General features: G+C 45.3%; 1 protein-coding gene across 3 annotated transcripts in view; it reads right to left on the bottom strand.

Annotated features, from left to right (window-relative positions):
• The window catches only part of atm (ATM serine/threonine kinase), a 38,690-nt gene that overhangs the window by 3,995 nt on the left and 16,294 nt on the right, over nt 1–18,401 (bottom strand). For 2 of the 3 annotated variants that reach the window (XM_064974995.1, XM_064974997.1), the window contains exons 20-58: nt 18,134–18,289; nt 17,960–18,035; nt 17,708–17,838; nt 17,461–17,578; nt 17,205–17,375; nt 16,278–16,441; nt 15,661–15,904; nt 12,027–12,145; nt 11,812–11,938; nt 11,442–11,641; nt 11,142–11,316; nt 10,822–10,980; nt 10,557–10,689; nt 10,339–10,434; nt 9,997–10,168; nt 9,458–9,599; nt 9,151–9,327; nt 8,810–8,987; nt 8,455–8,566; nt 8,098–8,256; nt 7,902–8,010; nt 7,732–7,820; nt 7,541–7,643; nt 7,280–7,428; nt 7,000–7,104; nt 6,775–6,894; nt 5,973–6,207; nt 5,448–5,615; nt 3,863–3,982; nt 3,539–3,756; nt 2,982–3,189; nt 2,654–2,779; nt 2,390–2,530; nt 2,089–2,227; nt 1,461–1,543; nt 1,111–1,251; nt 777–893; nt 305–454; nt 41–206 (exon numbers count right to left, since the gene is read on the bottom strand). In XM_064974995.1, coding sequence (XP_064831067.1) covers nt 41–206; nt 305–454; nt 777–893; nt 1,111–1,251; nt 1,461–1,543; nt 2,089–2,227; nt 2,390–2,530; nt 2,654–2,779; nt 2,982–3,189; nt 3,539–3,756; nt 3,863–3,982; nt 5,448–5,615; nt 5,973–6,207; nt 6,775–6,894; nt 7,000–7,104; nt 7,280–7,428; nt 7,541–7,643; nt 7,732–7,820; nt 7,902–8,010; nt 8,098–8,256; nt 8,455–8,566; nt 8,810–8,987; nt 9,151–9,327; nt 9,458–9,599; nt 9,997–10,168; nt 10,339–10,434; nt 10,557–10,689; nt 10,822–10,980; nt 11,142–11,316; nt 11,442–11,641; nt 11,812–11,938; nt 12,027–12,145; nt 15,661–15,904; nt 16,278–16,441; nt 17,205–17,375; nt 17,461–17,578; nt 17,708–17,838; nt 17,960–18,035; nt 18,134–18,289 — 5,696 coding nt within the window. The remainder of the gene's footprint in view (nt 1–40; nt 207–304; nt 455–776; nt 894–1,110; nt 1,252–1,460; nt 1,544–2,088; nt 2,228–2,389; nt 2,531–2,653; nt 2,780–2,981; nt 3,190–3,538; nt 3,757–3,862; nt 3,983–5,447; nt 5,616–5,972; nt 6,208–6,774; nt 6,895–6,999; nt 7,105–7,279; nt 7,429–7,540; nt 7,644–7,731; nt 7,821–7,901; nt 8,011–8,097; nt 8,257–8,454; nt 8,567–8,809; nt 8,988–9,150; nt 9,328–9,457; nt 9,600–9,996; nt 10,169–10,338; nt 10,435–10,556; nt 10,690–10,821; nt 10,981–11,141; nt 11,317–11,441; nt 11,642–11,811; nt 11,939–12,026; nt 12,146–15,660; nt 15,905–16,277; nt 16,442–17,204; nt 17,376–17,460; nt 17,579–17,707; nt 17,839–17,959; nt 18,036–18,133; nt 18,290–18,401) is intronic. The other variant, XM_064974996.1, reaches the window with a different exon arrangement.

The following is an 18,401-nucleotide window of genomic DNA, read 5'->3' as shown; positions in this document are numbered from 1 at the left end:
ATTATTGTATTGTGGAGAGCAGAGGTGATGGTGTTTGTACCGATGGAGGAAGTGGCCACACTGCGAGTGTAGGCCAGTCGTTTTTCCAGCCACACTGCCGGGTCCAGGAATCGCTCCATGCAGAAGTACCGGAAGACAGGCCGGAAGTTCTGACACACCTCACTGAAAGCCTGGGTCTTCCCACCGGAACCAAGCCTCTGAGACTCCTACAGTAAAAACAATATGTTACTACGACATTACAGTACAGTACCACACAATTCAGCCATCAAGGGACTAAGAATAAATGAGTCAAAGTGAGACTCACCATCATCTTTTTCCGGCAGGTTATGCTGGTCCAGTCTCGGGGGCAGAAGCGTGTGTGAGCGCCCTTTTGGGGGTCTATGAGGAAATCCCCTATAGGGACGGTCCCCGAGCACCACTCTAGAACCCCACTACGCTGGGAGAAGGGCACCACCTGGGGACAGAGACAGGGGCCTCAATCACTCCCATCCACCAAAATTGATAACAGCTCCTTAAGAATATTTGTGTCACATTTTTTATTTTTAACATATAACATAACAATGATATGATGAGGAAGAGTCAACTGATTCATTTAACAGAAGCTCATCTCTTGTGGATCTATGTCTGTGAAATGTTAAGTTGTCTATTGTGCAAGTAGATTTATTTATTTTTATTTAAAAAACGTACCCCCCTCCCAAAACAGAAACTCTTCTACAGAGCAATTTACAGTACCGGCAAATGTTTTTAAATAAGTTGAGCTGTGAGACTGGACTGACCTTGTAGCGTCTGATGTTGAGTTTCCTCTTGCGTGTCTCAGTGTTGCGCTGCAGCAGCATAGAACACATGTGAAACACCTGCTGCATTACAGCATCCTGCCGCAGATCATCCTGGCCCTGAGGATACAGAGGGGTAAAGGTCACAGGGGGTAACAAACGACATAATATCAAAATAAAACACTACACCGGAACTGACCAATTCTCTATAGGGTTTGTGTGATGGGTGCACTGCCACATGCTATGTTGAGTGAATTTACCAAAAAAGAACATCAGAAAATGGTCTAATATACCAAATCTTTTTTTTCAGGGCCATCAGGTAAGAAATACATCTCACCTTGACCAGTTGTCGTCTGATCTTCCCGTCTGATCCCACACAGTCAATGATCTTGGGCAGGTTGACCCCTCCGGCCAGGTGAAAGTGAGGCTTGAAGGACTTGATGGTCACCAGGTTGTCATATTTACCCGAGGGGTCCACCTGTTAACACAGAGACCAATATGGACACAAGTCCTTCTTACATACATCCCTTTTCAAAGCACGCCATGGGTGTGACATGGTATATACATACATTACAGTGCAAATACTATACAAACTGACTGCAAAACATCCTATTGCATAACAAAAATCCCCTTACGTCAGGTGATAGACTAGTGAGGGATCCACAGATGATCAAACCCATTCTCTACCTTGATCTCCATTGTAGGAATGATGACATCATCTAGGTTCTTTATCTGCATGATGGGCTGGTCAGAGGGGATGAGGATGGCTTCTACAGAGGAACACAAGGTACAGTAACTTCACAAACACATTAGCATGTGGTAAAAACTAGGTAGTCATTCATGAAGGTGGTTGTGTTTCTTAATTTTATTTAGGTAAGTTGACTGAGAAAATATTCTCATTTACAGCAACGACCTGGGGAATAGTTACAGGGGAGAGGAGGGGGATGAATGATCCAATTGGAAGCAGGGAATGATTAGAAACTCCATGACGGTATGAGGGCCAGGACAACAGGGTTAACACCCATACTCTTACGATAAGTGCCATGGAATCGTTTAATGGCCACATAGTCAGGACACCCGTTTAACGTCTCATCCAAACTACAGAGGGCAATGTCCCCAATCACTGCCCTGGGATTTTTTTTTATACCAGAGGAAAGAGTGCCTCCTACTGGCCCTCCAACATCACTTCCAGCAGCATCAGGTCTCCCATCCAGGGAGTGACCAGGACCAACCCTGCTTCAGAGGCAAGTCAGCAGTGGGACACAGGGTGACATGCTGTGTTCAGTGCTGTAAGGAGTGTGCCATTGTCACTCACTTTTCTCTGTCTTGTGTCGACTGGCGTCCATGTAGGCCAGAGTGATGTAGGCATCACAGAGGATCTCTATGCCTCTGATCATCTGGGCTCTCTTCTTCCTGATCTTGTTCATTATCCTCTGGGCCACCTCAGACCGCTCCTACAAGACATCCCAACTTTCCTTCATTCTCACGCGACACACACTAAAAACAAACTCAGTTCCTAAGAGAATTCCAACAAGACAGTAACAGGTCATGCAGAGTAAAGAGACCCAGTTCCCTATTTCTTTTATTGGCAGTGTTTAGAGAGGTGTTGGGCTTACCAGGTCCAGTTGGGAGGAATGGCGCGGGGTGCTCTTGGACAGGCGGCTGCGGGAGAAGCTCTCGTCCTTGTTAGCGTTGACCAGAGCCAGGATGATGAAGAGGGTGTGGTGAGGGTGCTCCAGACACGACAGGCAGATCAGCTGTGTTGGATGGATGGATGAACAGATGGATGGATGGATAGAAGGAAACATGCTAAGCTGAAGAAGACAACTCTATAGTTCAAACAGACTTCTGTTGCCTATTGAAACATATTGAAGTCTCACCTCATTGAGAACACCATAGAAGCCCACATCCTCTGCCACTGTAGCAGACATTTTGGTCCCCATGCGGGCAGCCAACTGGTACATGAGAGGCAGAAACTTATAGGACGGGATCCTGTTCACACCTCCCTGAAGCACAAGGAATAGTCAAACAAATTGTAGTTTCTCGCATCTGAATGGGAAGACACACTAATGCCAGGTAGCCTGGGATCCAAACAGAGAGATTTCTGTTTGGAATGGAGCCCAGACTAAACAAATAGTGCAACAAACAATATTGTATAAATGTAGTGAGTGTTTGGTGATATTAGTTAGTGTGATATCACTAACTCACCTTCATCATGTCATTGACTGTCTTGACGTCAGCGTTCTCCAGCCACAGTGAGGCCAGGCGGAACACCCAGGTGTCGTGCTCCTCACCCTGCTCCAGACAATGGATGTAGTTCTCCACAGCCTTACACAGGAACCTCCTTCTATCAGCCTGCAGGTTGGACAGAGCCCTCTCATCCAGCTCCAACTCCCTCTGCACCTTCACTGTGTACCTGGGAGAGACAGGGAGAGGGAGTTGGAATATCACACACACACACACACACACACACACACACACACACACACACACACACACACACACACACACACACACACACACACACACACACACACACACACACACACACACACACACACACACACACACACACACACACACACAGTAGGTATTGAGCAGAGAGGACAGTGGAAAATAAAATCGTCACAACAGCCTGGAGGCCAACTCTCTTTCAGCATCTGTCACCTACACTCAGCCGGTGTAGAACCTGCATAAAACAAGCTGATTCAAAACCACACAAGGTTAACAGTGTTCTCATTCTCTGCTGTGAGTTTGTCTCTGACCTGTTGGTGTTGACCTTGCGCTCCCTCATCAAGTCCACCTCCTCCTTGGCCTTCTCCAGCAGAGCCTGTTTGTTCTCAAACTCAGATGACTTCATGTAGTTATCAATGCCCTGGTACTGGGCATCTGAGAACCTGGCCAGGGACAGGAAGGCCTGCGTCCTCTGGCTCTGCAGCTTGGTGTCTGAACCTATCGCATGGCCCTCGATCATAACCACTGCCTACAGGAGGTCAAACACACAGACAATCACACACACACAGACAGTCACACACTATAGATCAACTGTGCCCAAGGAGTGGATTATATTATATGGGCCTTAGTTTTACCCTCTCCAGGTACTTCTCCAGGATGACCCCAGGGCTCTCCAGGCACGTCTCTGCCAGCCAGTTCCCACAAAGCCTCAGGCACTCCGTGAACACCGGCACCAGGGCAGGGTTAACGTTAACCTGGCCAAGACAGAGGAACAAAATTAAGCTCTAGCTTAAACTGCCTGCTAGAGTAAACTGCCTGCTACTCAGGCCCAGAATAAGATATGCATATTATTAGTATATTTGGGTAGAAAACACTCTTTCTAAAACAGTTTGAATGATGTCTGTGAGTATAACCAAACTTATATGGCAAGCAAAAACCTGAGAAAAAAACAACAACCAGGAAGTGGGAAATCTGAGGTTTGTAGTTTTTCAACTCTTTGCCAAACCAAGATATTGTAAATTTGGTCCGATTGCAATTCGTATGGCTTCCACTAGATGTCAATAGTCTTTAGAACCTTGGTTCAGGCTTCTACTGTGAAGGAGGAGAGAATAAGAGCTGATTGAGTAAGAGGTCTGCCAGTAGGCCATGAGCTCAGTCAGGCACACTCCCGTGAGAGGTAGCTGCGTTCCATTGCATTTCTAAAGACAAAGGAATTCTCCGGTTGAAACATTATTGAAGATTTATGGTAAAAACATCCTAAAGATTGATTCCATACATCTTCTGTCATGTTTCTACGAACTGTAATGGAATTTTTTTACTTTTCGTCTGGCCTGCGCGTCGTGAATTTAGATGTGAACTAAAGGCGCAAACAAAAAGGAGGTATTTGGACATAAATTATGTACTTCATCAAACAAAACAAACATTTATTGTGGAACTGGGATTCCTGGGAGTGCATTCTGATGAAGATCATCAAAGCTAAGTGAATATTTATAATGCTATTTATGACTTCTTTTGACTCCACAACATGGGGGATATCTGTATGGCTTGTTTTGGTCTCTGAGCGCTGTACTCAGATTATAGCATGGTGTGCTTTTTCGGTAAAGCTTTTTTGAAATCTAACACAGCGGTTGCATTAAGGAGAAGTTTATCTTAAGTTCCATGCATACCACTTGTATCTTTTATCAATGTATGTTATGAGTATTTCTGTAAATTAATTTGGCTCTCTGCAAAATCACCGGATGTTTTTGGAAGCAAAACATTACTGAACGTAACGCTCCAATGTAAACTGAGATTTTTGGATATAAATATGAACTTTATCGAACAAAACATACATGTATTATGTAACATGAAGTCCTATGAGTGTCATCTGATAAAGATCATCAAAGGTTAATGATTCATTTTATCTATATTTCTGCTTTTTGTGACTCCTCTCTTTGGCTGGAAAAATGGCTGTGTTTTTCTGTGACTAGGTACTGACCTAACATAATTAGATGGTGTGCTTTCGTTGTAAGGCCTTTTTGAAATCGGACACTGTAGTGCGATTAACAACAAGTTTATCTTCAAAATGATGTAAAATACTTGTATGTTTGAGGAATTTTCATTATGAAATTTCTGTTGTTTGAATTTGGAGCCCTGCACTTTCACTGGCTGTTGTCATATCGATCCCGTTAAAGGGATCTCAGCCGTAAGAAGTTAACATGTAGACTGACTCCCACTGACCTGCTCCTCCAGAGTGTGGATCATCTGTCTCAGTAGCCCCAGAGCAAGACCCTGTTCTCCCTTCGCCCAAAACACTTGGGCCTCCTCCAGGTGCCATGACGACGCTGTGGAGCCCAGCCCCCCTCCTCCGCCATGCTGCTTCATCTGGAAAACCGCCCGCTCTGCCAGCTGGGGAGGGTTAAGGACGGCACAGGGGTGAAAAGGGCACAGCGGTGAGACGGGCACAGGGGTGAGGGGGGCACTATATAGTCACTCACACATAGAGACCAATATAGTCACTCACACATAGAGACCAATATAGTCACTCACATAGAGACCAATGCAAATGCATGTCGTGCTGCAATATTTAAGAGAACATACTGGTGAATGGGTCAGGAGTGCTGAGTGAATCCAGACCAAAAAAACATATGCACTCATTCTCCTCCTATTACGTGTAGAGTAGACACACTATACATGTGGAACACACTATATAAACCCTATACATGTATGAAACACCCCCACGGTGAGCGCTGAGCTCCAGTCTACCTGTGTGTTTCCTGCGGCTCGGGCCAGTTGGCAGAGCTCCATGAGGTGGGAGGTGAGGACAGTGCTGAGGTACTTGTTCTTTTCAGGGTCTCTCTCCTGGGAGATTAGGGTCTCCTGGGCCACGGAGCGCAGGGCCAGGATGGGCTCCACCAGCGTAAAGTCACTGTCCACCAGCAGCTGGGAGTGCTGCTGCCAATGGGAGCACACCTCGGCCAGGCCTACGTCGGTCAGGGGCCTGCCACAGGCCAGGGGAAATATAAGTTACATGACTTGTATTACCTAAGAGATTGAAGTATCAAAACCCTGCACTCTAAAAAATCTGATCATGTGTTTTTTTAATGTTTTTTTGTATAATATTTGAAAGAGGGAGGAGCCTACAAGTCCCCCTGGCGTTTTTAATTGAACCTTTATTTAACCAGGAAAAGCCCATTGAGACCGAGAGACTCTTTTTAAGGTAGACCTGGCCAAGAAGGCAGCAACAATCAATACATTACATCATTAAAGCATACAACAATACAATACAACACAACATGACCCAGCCTAAAAGAAAGCATTTACACTCCTCCGTAACAGTCTCCCATGTTCTTTTTGTTTACCTTTTAAACCATCAGTGTTTTTGTATTTTTTTATTGTGTGCAAATAAAACATTTATAAAAAAAATACAAAATCTCTAGATTTGTAGATGTGCATTGTGTTGAGGTATGAGACACAGTGGGTTTCAAATCAAATATAAAATACACTTTCTATACTGTATAGATATTTGAAATTAGCGATGTTGACATGCTGGGAAAGAAGATCATACTTGGAGAAGAGTTGTCGGATGCTCTCCAGCTCACTGATCCTCTGGAGGTTCCGTAGAGCAGGGTAGAGAGAGGACACTGCCTCCAGACTGCCTTTGCACAGTTCCTCCACCTCATTGCCCCTGATGCCACACACAATTCATTTCAATGAGTATAGTTGTTTGTGTGGTGATATTTTGATGGCTGAGAGATAGTTGTTGATTTCCATGAGGGAAACCTTGTTTTACCTTGCATATTTAAGAGTTTGGTCGAATGTGGAAAACTCTTTGTCTCTCAAAGCCTGCAAGGAGCAGAACACTGACTCGTTGAAGCCAGGGTTCAATTTCTCATTCCTGAAACAAGCAAGAAGGCAAGACACCAAGGGCACATGTCAATCCATTTAGCAATATTTTCTTCACCTTCTAAAATACCACCTCAGGAACCCTTACTTTCATACCCCTTGTCTTCCAGAGGCCCCTCCCACTCACCTTTCCTATGGGCCACAGTCCTGAGGCCCCTCTCACTCACCTGTCTGATAGGTCACAGTCCCACTGCATGTTCCTCCAGGCGGTCTGAAACCTTAGCTCTCTTAGCTCCGCCCCCCACTCCACCCCCTCACTCTCCAGACCCTGCAGGTAGGTGGCCAGGATACTGCTCAGACCAATGTTCTGCAGACCCTGAGGGACCATTGGACAAGCAGCATTAGGTTTTGTAATCTGTCCCCAACAATGGTTTACACAGACAGACAGAGACAATACAGATTTGGAGTTCAAACAAGTTTCTGCTTACCTCCACAATGCCCACTTGCCGTGTGCCATCAGGAAGATTGGAGTGGAGGTCGTAGGAGGTCAGAGCCTTTCCCCACATCGCCTCATGCTCATAGGTTCGAATCCTACAAAACAGACACACAAAAAGAGAATTCTCAGCTAACAAAACTTTGAATATCCAAGATAGAACAAAAATAGGATAACAAAGTTCACCTGGTGAGAGCGCTGGTCATCTTCCCACCTTCACACCCATACAGACTGTCTGGCTCCCCAATACTACGATACACCTCAATCAGTAGGTCCTAAGACATGGTACACAAATGACAGTACAGAGCTATGCCTTGGACAACAACATTAAAGGTTAATTGCAAAATCAACTCTACCTGTAGACTGATACCAGTGTCTTTCACACTCTCCTCTGTCAGACTGGAGATGGTGAAGTTCTGACTGCTCTCATCAAATGTGATTCTGCGCGACGCTCTGGACGGATTTCTGTAAGCAGAGGTAAAGAACGATGAGAACAACACAGAACAAGAAAGACATAAGAGACATCAGTATCTCCCATCATGTGTAGTGTACCTGCGGTTCTCCTCCATGTTAGTCTTGATCTTGTCGACGTAGATCTCAGAGTAGAGCAGGGCTGTGAAGTGGGCTGAGCAGGACTGGGCTGCCCTGGCCACCTCCAGGTAGTTCAGCTCCAACCAGAAGTTAGAGTGGCACACCGTACCACACAAGTTACTAGAACCAACACAACAGCATCAAACACCGTACCACACAAGTTACTAGAACCAACACAACAGCATCAAACACCGTACCACACAAGTTACTAGAACCAACACAACAGCATCAAACACCGTACAGCCTAACAAAGAGAGGGGTGCAGTATATTTTATAGTCGTACAGGTCAGCGAGATAAGAGCAAATGCATCTACAAACCTATCAGATTCTAGAGGTCTTTGTTGCTGCCTCAGATAGTTAATGACAGAGAGCATGGTGCGCAGAGAGGCCTTATCCAACGGACCCTGGTTGGAAATGTCCGACTCTCCTGCTGAGATAATAAAAAACACTAATGACCTGATCTTCAGGAGAAAAACCTACTAGAAATGTCTTAAGTCAAACATACACAGCGAGCAAGCGAGAGAGCTAGAGAGAGAAAGAAAGCTAGAGAGAGAAAGAAAGAGCTAAAGAAAGAAAGCTAGAGAGAGAGGGAGAGAAAAAGGGAGAGAGAAAGAGCTAGAGAAAGAGAGAAAGAGCTAGAGAAAAAGGTTGAGAGATGGAGAGTAAAACGCACCAGAGTCTGAGGGGAGAGGAGTGGTGGAGCGGCTAGAGGCCCAGGCACGACTGAAACAGCTGGTGAAAAAGTCCTGGATGTGTGTGGAGAGGAGCTTCCTCCAGGAGCCGTCAGAGTCCCCCAGCAGGATGTCATGGATGATGAGCGGCAGAACCCTCTGGCAGAAGTCTGTTTTCACCTGAACACGTGGGAAAGGATAGGGGTTAAAGACAGGGATATCTGACTGGAAAGATAAGCCGGAATTGAACATGTGTTTATGCCTGACAGAGCGATGCCTGACTGAACAAGAAATTAGCATTAGCACAAGTGCTGGCCTAGAGATATAACAGCCATGCCCTCACCAGACACAGGGGCCGGGTAAGCAGCAGAGCTTCACTCCTGACCCCTCCACTGTCCAGCAAAACCATGCAGAGCATCTTCAACCAGGCCTTATGGCCGCCAGCCTCAGGCACCCACAGGTCCTGGCTCTCCAGCCGCTCCCTAGCCACCAAGCTCACCTCCTCACTCATCCCGACCACCTGCACAGGTGAATGGATAATTAACGCACCCACACCGACACATATATGTATGCAAACAAATTCACACACTACGAAATTCAGACACACATACGAGGATGTAATATTTCAGGTCTTGAAAAGTCTGCCAAACCTTCTTCTTTGTAGACCTAAAAGGGTTGAGGTAAGCCAGCATGGGGTCACGGTTGTCTTTATGGATCTCCCAGAAGTCAGCTCCAGCCTGAGTGGCCAAGATGTCCTTCAGACTCTGGACAGCAGCTTGCCTCACCTCAATACTGACAGAAAAACACATGGGACCACAAAACATAACAGCATGTCAAGACACACTCACTATATGAAAACCATATGACAATACAGTGGCTACGTCCCTGTGCTAAATTCAGTGTTGAATTAGTAGGAAAGAGTAATTGTACTTTAGGGCCATTAGATACAGTATATGGCAGGGCTCTAAACTGCTACCATTATGGTCACATATGCTCCTAAATATTTTACTGTGCTACCTGGAATTGTAATTTGGGAGCACCAGTGCCCCTAAAAAAATGTATTTTGTAATTGGTGGCAATTATCATTTATACCTATAATATTTTTCTCAAATTCTAAACCTACATTTTTCAACTTTGGAGCAAATGTGCTCTTTGAAAACATGTCAGTGTAGACCCCTGTATGGTGTACCAGTGGTGTGTGAGGGCGTTGTTGATGCAGTTCAGGATGATGTAGAGCCACTGTGGTTCCACTGAAGGGAAGAGTGATACAGCTCTGGCATTGAGCTGGTCCTTCCCATGGAGCAGAGCGATGGTGGAGAAATCCACAGGCCCCAGCTCTCCCAGACAGCTCCCTGCAGCCTCTATAAAAACATAGGCACATGGTCAAGGAAAAGACTAAGACCCTTTTCACACAACGGTGCCAAGCCGGCCGAAACTACTTCCTATCACACAAACAATTATTGATGCTTTCTTGGGCTGAGAGAGGAAACATACGCAGTGCCAACAGTGAGGTTGTGGTAACCATACGTACCTAAGATGTCTCTTCCTCCAGGGTGATTGGCTGCTAGCTTACAGAGCTGCAGTAGGTTAAGGACCAGCAGCACCAACACACTCTCTGCAGGGTCCGCTAGAATGAAGAGGTACAGAGATAGGATTCAAAACGGGCAAACTAACACACACTCATCCCCACACACAGATACATGGGTCTGATAACATATCTAGACTACGGTAGCCCTTCCCCTCTCTGACCGAGGCACTCTCTCAGCAGCGGTCTGATCTGGCTCTTGTTGTTGTGGAGCTGTCTCCTCAGGTCCTTCAGCCCCTCCAGTCTGGTCAGAGGCAGGGAGTCACAGGAAGCCACAGACAGGAAGTGGGCTATCTCCTGTGGACGAGACACAGAGAGGCTCATGGGATGTGGCAATAGTGTGACAGAAGTGTGAATCAGCTGTAGAGGTCATACATGAGTGGTTAGAGGGTGTGTGCTGTGCCTTGTGTGTGAAGGGGGTGTCCTTACCTGTCTGAGAGTGAATTTCCCTGTGCTGTACTTCAGTGTGTGCTGCACGGCCCTCAGCTCTCTGAACTCAGGTCGGTCTGGGAAGGGCTCTAACTTCTGGATGGCACTCTTCAGCTTGTCCTGACTCTCTACAACCAGGAACTTCAACAGACTGAGCACCTGAGAGAGACAGGTCAACAGAGAGAAAGAAAAAAAAAGAGCGAGAAGAGAGAGGAGAGAGAAGGACAGAGAGAACAATGAACAGGGTAATACCTACTTGGAGCAAATTATTATTTGTCATATAAATAGTCTACTGGCCAGGTAATACAACCATATCTTACCTGCTGTGAGATAGCAAGTTGGGTTGTCACCTGGGCAGTGAGAGTACCAACGATAACCTGTAGGTGGCTCTCCACAGCATCGTCACAGAATTGCACGGCCGTGCGACACACAGAGGTCAGTAGGTCACAACACAGGGAGAAACTACGGCTGGACACCTCGTCCAACTGGGCCGGCCTGTCAGAAAACAAGAACAGGCAGAAAAACAGTTAACTACTAGAGAGAGCAAAAATGATGAGTCACTCCATTGGATCTGTGTGTGAGCAGCAGACTTTGTGTGTGTGTGCGCGTTTACCCCTAACCTGCTGTTGATGTGGTGGATGAGTGTGTAAATTATGTCTCGGAGGACGAAGGCCCAGGCTCCCCCCAGGCCGTCCTTGACCTCCTTGAGCAGCATGCTGACAAACAGGTGGTACATCAGCAGGATGCGGTGCCTCTCGTAGGCATTGATCGTCTCAGCTGCCTTCTGACACACCGCCAGTAGGATCCTCTGGATGGAGATCTAGAATCACAACACAAGAGGATCACAGAATCTGGATTCCTTTCCAGATTAAACGTTTTGAAAAATTGGGCTCACGAAACCACAACTTTGTGAAGCCCTATTCTGTTCCATTGCGTAACAACATTTTACAGCCATTGCAATACAATGATGAGAGCAGGAGAGCATTTTACCGGAGTCTTGGATAAAATGGCAACCAGGGACTTGAGATTGGCACTGTGACACGAGCTGAGATAGTCCAGTGTGGCTTTTATGACATAGGAGCTGAAATAGGGTGGGTTTGGGGCTGGGTCCAGTTCCCTACAGAGAACATATTAACATCACAGTCAATGAAAAGGTTCTGAATGCAAGTAAGGGTGGTTGTGGAGTGATGTGTAGTGAACATTACCCTATGAACCTTCTCAGGTCCCCTCTGCCCCCCTCCTCAGTAGCAGCCCCTTCATACAGGGTCATCAACAGCTCCACCACAATGTCTGACAGGTTACTGTGAATCAGGCTGTCGATTTGCTGTGGAAAGTCCAACAGTGATACAGTAAGTTAGGTCTGTGAGAGAGACAGACATTAAAGATTGCTTTTACAGCTTCTAATGCAGGTTCACTTGACTGCTGCGGATTGTAGCTAGCTCAACCTGAAATGGTTGTATGGTGGGAAAATTAGAAACTCTTATGAACATATACGCCTTAAACCTGTACATTCCCACTGTCATGTTTCTATCATGTAAGAAGGTAGTGTTCTTCCACTCTTGTGTATCTTAGTCACGCGGGGCCAAAGACAAAGGGCCGTCTGAGAGTGACCACAATTTTTGGTCCATCCTGTTCTTTTTGTAACTTTCAAGAGAACAGCTGTGTGGAGATATGGAGAGACCAGAGGCTAGCTTGAGCAGCAGCAGCTAGATAGCTTACAAACAAGTGACAATGCCAGTTTTGTTACCATGTTCCCATCAGGCTCTTACACATTCGCTAAACTGCCACATAGACAAAGGTTATAAAAGCTGAGACCCAAATCTTGCTAGTTGGGCTCTTAACTCTGCACCATTGAGTGAATTGTGAACCGCTCCAGAATAATAAAGTAGTTATTTGAAGAATCTACAGTCTCTCTCTTCCTTTCTGGTTAGAATTTCCAATACAATTCTTGGCGACGAGGATGAGTTGGCCAACTCCGTTTGCTGATCGGACACCAAGGTTAACAGTGCGCAGGGGCTGCATTAGATGTAGTTCAGAGAGCCCACACTTCGTCCTGATGAAAGTGTTCCAGGACAAGGTCCTGAAGTACTATAGATACCAGGACAGGGTCCTGAAGTACTATAGATACCAGCACAGGGTCCTGAAGTACTACAGATAACAGCACAGGGTCCTGAATTACTGTAGATACCAGGACAGGGTACTGAAGTACTATAGCTACCAGGACAGGGTCCTGAATTACTGTAGATACCAGGACAGGGTCCTGAATTACTACAGCTACCAGGACAGGGTCCTGAAGTACTATAGATACCAGCACAGGGTCCTGAAGTACTATAGATACCAGGACAGGGTCCTGAAGTACAATAGATACCAGGACAGGGTCCTGAAGTACAATAGATACCAGGACAGGGTCCTGAAGTACTATAGCTACCAGGACAGGGTCCTGAAGTACTATAGCTACCAGCACAGGGTCCTGAAGTACTATAGCTACCAGCACAGGGTCCTGAAGTACTATAGATACCAGAACAAGGTCCTGAAGTACTATAGATACCAGGACAAGGTCCTGAAGTACTATAGATACCAGGACAGGGTCCTGAAGTACTATAGATACCAGGACAGGGTCCTGATGAAAGTGTTCCAGGACAAGGTCCTGAAGTACTATAGATACCAGCAAAGGGTCCTGAAGTACTATAGATACCAGCACAGGGTCCTGAAGTACTATAGATACCAGCACAGGGTCCTGAAGTACTATAGCTACCAGCACAGGGTCCTGAAGTACTATAGATACCAGCACAGGGTCCTGAAGTACTATAGCTACCAGCACAGGGTCCTGAAGTACTATAGCTACCAGCACAGGGTCCTGAAGTACTATAGATACCAGGACAGGGTCCTGAAGTACTATAGCTACCAGCACAGGGTCCTGAAGTACTATAGATACCAGCACAGGGTCCTGAAGTACTATAGATACCAGGACAGGGTCCTGAAGTACTATAGATACCAGGACAGGGTCCTGAAGTACTATAGCTACCAGCACAGGGTCCTGAAGTACTATAGATACCAGCACAGGGTCCTGAAGTACTATAGATACCAGGACAGGGTCCTGAAGTACTATAGATACCAGCACAGGGTCCTGAAGTACTATAGATACCAGCACAGGGTCCTGAAGTACTATAGATACCAGGACAGGGTCCTGAAGTACTATAGATACCAGCACAGGGTCCTGAAGTACTATAGATACCAGAACAGGGTCCTGAAGTACTATAGATACCAGCACAGGGTCCTGAAGTACTATAGATACCAGGACAGGGTCCTGAAGTACTATAGATACCAGCACAGGGTCCTGAAGTACTATAGATAACAGCACAGGGTCCTGAAGTACTATAGATACCAGCACAGGGTCCTGAAGTACTATAGATACCAGCACAGGGTCCTGAAGTACTATAGATACCAGGACAGGGTCCTGAAGTACTATAGATACCAGCACAGGGTCCTGAAGTACTATAGATAACAGCACAGGGTCCTGAAGTACTATAGCTACCAGGACAGGGTCCTGAAGTACTATAGATAACAGCACAGGGTCCTGAAGTACTATAGATACCAGCACAGGGTCCTGAAGTACTATAGCTACCAGCACAGGGTCCTGAAGTACTATAGATACCAGCACAGGGTCCTGCTGAAAGTGTTCCAGGGTCCTGAGATAGAATAAAAAGTATTCCTGCGGGATAGAAAAATATTGTAAAAGAAAATGTATTAATCAATGGACTGGTAAAACAGTTGGTTATGATTGGGAAACCAGCTATACATTTAAAACCTTAAATGTGCATAGGAGGAACTACCATGTGGGTACAAAATCAAAAATGACAGAGTAATTCAAAAATATTTTGATGAGAAGAAATTATTCCTTTTTAATTATAAGAAAGGAAGACGTTCCTAACCAAATACAGTTTGTTTTTGTTTCCTGAGTGTGTGTGTATTGACGAGAGATTCATATTATGGACGGACGATGAACCCTATCAGGCCCAACTGGCTGCACTGTGTGATCGCATAAAGGAACATTACCCACCAATGACTGATTGGTCAGCCATCCAGTTGCACACAGAATGTATACATTTATATTTTTTATTCAACATTTCTTAAACTAAGCAAGTCAGTGAAGAAAATATTCTTATTTACAATGACGGCCTAGGAACAGTGGGTTAACTGCCTTGTTCAGGGGCAGAACAACAGATTTTTTTTTACTTGTCAGCTCGGGGATTCGATCTAGCAACCTTTCGGTTACTGGCCCAACGCTCTAACCACGCTACCTGCTGCCCCAGAAAGCCAAAGAGTCACTGGAGGACTACATTGGAAAAGCGTGACAGATGAGGTGGACGAAGCAGGTTGACGCTGAACCCTGGCCGTGTGGACAGTGTCAACGTCATGATTGTCCTCTTTGTACAGACGACGGGTGTACTCCTGTGTAACTTTTCAAATGACTTGTAACTGTTGAAATGATTCCCATGAGAATGTTTTGTACCATGTGAAGGTAAAAAAACTGGCTCAACAGAAGCCCTTTACAAAGTCAATGTAGTAGTGTAAGAAAGCCCTGTCCTACAATGTTTTATATTTTACTTGGTTGAAGTTTTGAAGAATGTAGTCTTTTTCTTCCTTTCTGATTAAAATTTCCATGACAGTTAGCAAACCTGGCACCAGGGTTGGAGACAATTCCATTTCAATTCAGCCACTTCAGGGGATGAAGTGAAAAGGAATGGAACCCAATCGTGGTTTATACATGATAACATCCTACAGAGTTTTAAGCACATTCAGCTGCAGGCACAGAGACTCCAAGCGTCTCTTCCTCACCGGTTTGCCCAGGCAGTTGCTGTCCTTGAGTAGGTCATAGACCCTGTGGGCCTTCTCTCTCTGCCGGGCCACTTGGGCATCCTGGCCCGACATGGCAAAGTAGGGCAGGATGTTAACCATGATCTTAGGGAAGCAGTTGGCCAGCAGCTTCTTCCAGTCCTTACCCAGGAGGGTGCTGATGGACTTCACCTGCTTAAAGTCATCCAGGAAGACCAGGTGTGGGATAAGGACCTGATAGGAGGAGCTGGGATAAAACAAAGAAACAACAAATAAATCGATAGATGCATCATTCCTTCTTTCCTTCCTTCCTTAAGGTGATCTGACATGATTGAATAGGTGAAAGCAATATGGTAGAAACTCTACTTTCACCTCAATTCTGTCAAATCAGTAAATTCACAAAAAGTCATGGGATGCGCCGAATTTGAATAGTAACTGAATTAAATAAAGGTGAAATAAAAAATAAAATAAATATAGCAGGTGCAGAACTTACCGTGAAATGCTTATTTACAAGCCCATAACCAACAATGCAGTTTAAAAAAAATAGTGAAGAAATTGTTTACTAAATAAACTAAAGTAAAAAATGTCATGTAGAACGTAAACTAAGCATGTGCACCTACCTGTAGAAGTCCTTGAGAGTGGTGTGGTTGAGCAGAGTGTAAGGGAAGGACTCCAGAGTGTAGCCATGCTGGCCCAGCCACTCTGCCACCAGGTAATCCAGGTGAGAGCTGACAAACCCCTCCACACTCCTGTAGCCCAGAGCTCTAGACACACTGCCCAGGACCTCGAGGGGGTGAGAGACAAACCAGGTTAACATTCAGTCTGTCAAAATCATAGCATATTGATACAGTAGTCAGAGATATACTGTATGTAGTGATGGTGGAAAGCAGTTGTGTAAAGTACTTAAGTAAAAATACTTGAAAGTACTACATAAGTAGTTTTGGGGTATCTGTACTTGACTATTTATATTTGACAACTTTTACTTTATTACATTCCTAAAGAAAAGTATGTACTTTTTACTCCATACATTTTCCTTGACACCCACAAGTACTCAATACATTTTGAATGCTTAGCAGGACAGGAAAATTGTCTAATTCACACACTTATCAAGAGAACATCCCTGGTCATCCCTACTGCCTCTGATCAGGCAGACTCACTAAACACATGCTTAGTTTGTAAATGATGTCAGTGTTGGAGCATGCCCCTGGATATCCGTGAATAAATAAAAACATGAAAATGATGCCATCTGAATTGCTTAATATAAGGAATTTGAAATGATTTCGACTTTTACTTTTGATATTTAAGTATATTTTAGCAATTACATTTACTCAAGTAATATTTTACTGGGTGACTTTCACTTGAATCATTTTCTATTAAGGTATGCTAACATTTACTCAAGTATGACAATTGGGTACCTTTTCCACCCCTGGTGGAAAGGGAAAGTTACCCACATTCACTATAAAGTGCTTTCAGTTTAAGAAACATGAATACAAAACATAATAATTGATGAGACCGTAAATATGTGTAGCCAAATAATTTTCCCTTACCTTTTTGATGAGTGGCTCCTCTATGTTGTTCTCCTTGTAGGACTGGAAGAGGGCGAAGAGGGACTGTTTCTCACAGACGGGGCTGCAGCACAGCACCACCGACACACTCTTCAGCAGCGTGGCCTTGCGGTTAAAGGTCTCGTCACTCAGGTCTTCAGGAGAGCTGTTCTTCTGTGACACACCAGGGAGAGCAGAGGGATAGTGAGACGGACTGGCCATAACTTCTGTCAGAGTAACATGTGAAAGACAGGTTTACCTGGAGCCTCATCCCTTCTTGGGCTTTCAGGTAGACATTCTCAAAGGCTGTCTGCTGGCATTTCAGAGGAAGCATCTTTCTCTTCTCCAAGCTGTCCGGTGTCATCTCCAAAAACAGCCTATGGATGGAAGAGAGCATGCATGGTAAACATGTCAAACATGTAAATATTTACTTTTAACTTGAGAGATATTAGCCTCTGTGATGGAATTAAGGCTGGTGAGAGAGTGTTCTGTCGGTAAAAACCAACCTTTCCACTGTCATGGCTGCAAGCATTCGTACATGATGGTGAGAGTCAGACAGGTGGGACGGGAGGATGACGGACACTGGAAGCTCCTCCTCCCTCAGGGTAAGGACCGCCCACTTACAGCAAGGGTCAGCCTGACATAGGGGCAGAGACAGGGAAGTAAATCTTTGGTGTTATTACGCTCTACCTACCTAAAGACAGGGTGGTTATCATGGGCAGTTACTATGCTGTGATTTTAAAACATTGTGAGCTCACCTCCAGTAGAGCCAGTAGACAGTGAATTAATGCCACCTTTACAATTGCTGTGCATTTCCCCGTTCTGCCCAAAATGCTAGAAGAGACCATTAAAAAGTTGGAAGTTCAATTCTAGAACAAAGAACCAGAATTATTGTGAAGTCAAAATACAAAAATGGAGACTTTGGTGCTGACCAGAATCCAGAGACCACTTGGAGCAGAGCTCCCTGGACGTGTCTCATGTCATTGTGCTGGTCCTGGGTACGGCCCAGACTACGGATAGACGGTAGCAGACCCAGCAGCACTGCAGCACAGACCTCCTGGTCCTGGCGGTACAATGAGCAAAGATCCCTGCAAGCACAAAAAAAAGTCCTAACGTCTCCAGCACCTACTGTATAGCATAGTATACTTGACACCTACTGTATAGCATAGTATACTTGACACCTACTGTATAGCATAGTAT

The sequence above is a fragment of the Oncorhynchus masou genome, chromosome 9 (assembly GCF_036934945.1).
Source record: "Oncorhynchus masou masou isolate Uvic2021 chromosome 9, UVic_Omas_1.1, whole genome shotgun sequence".
NCBI lineage: Eukaryota > Metazoa > Chordata > Actinopteri > Salmoniformes > Salmonidae > Oncorhynchus > Oncorhynchus masou.
The sequence above is the reverse complement of the archived record's forward strand: the minus strand, read 5'-3'. Positions and strand labels throughout refer to the sequence as shown.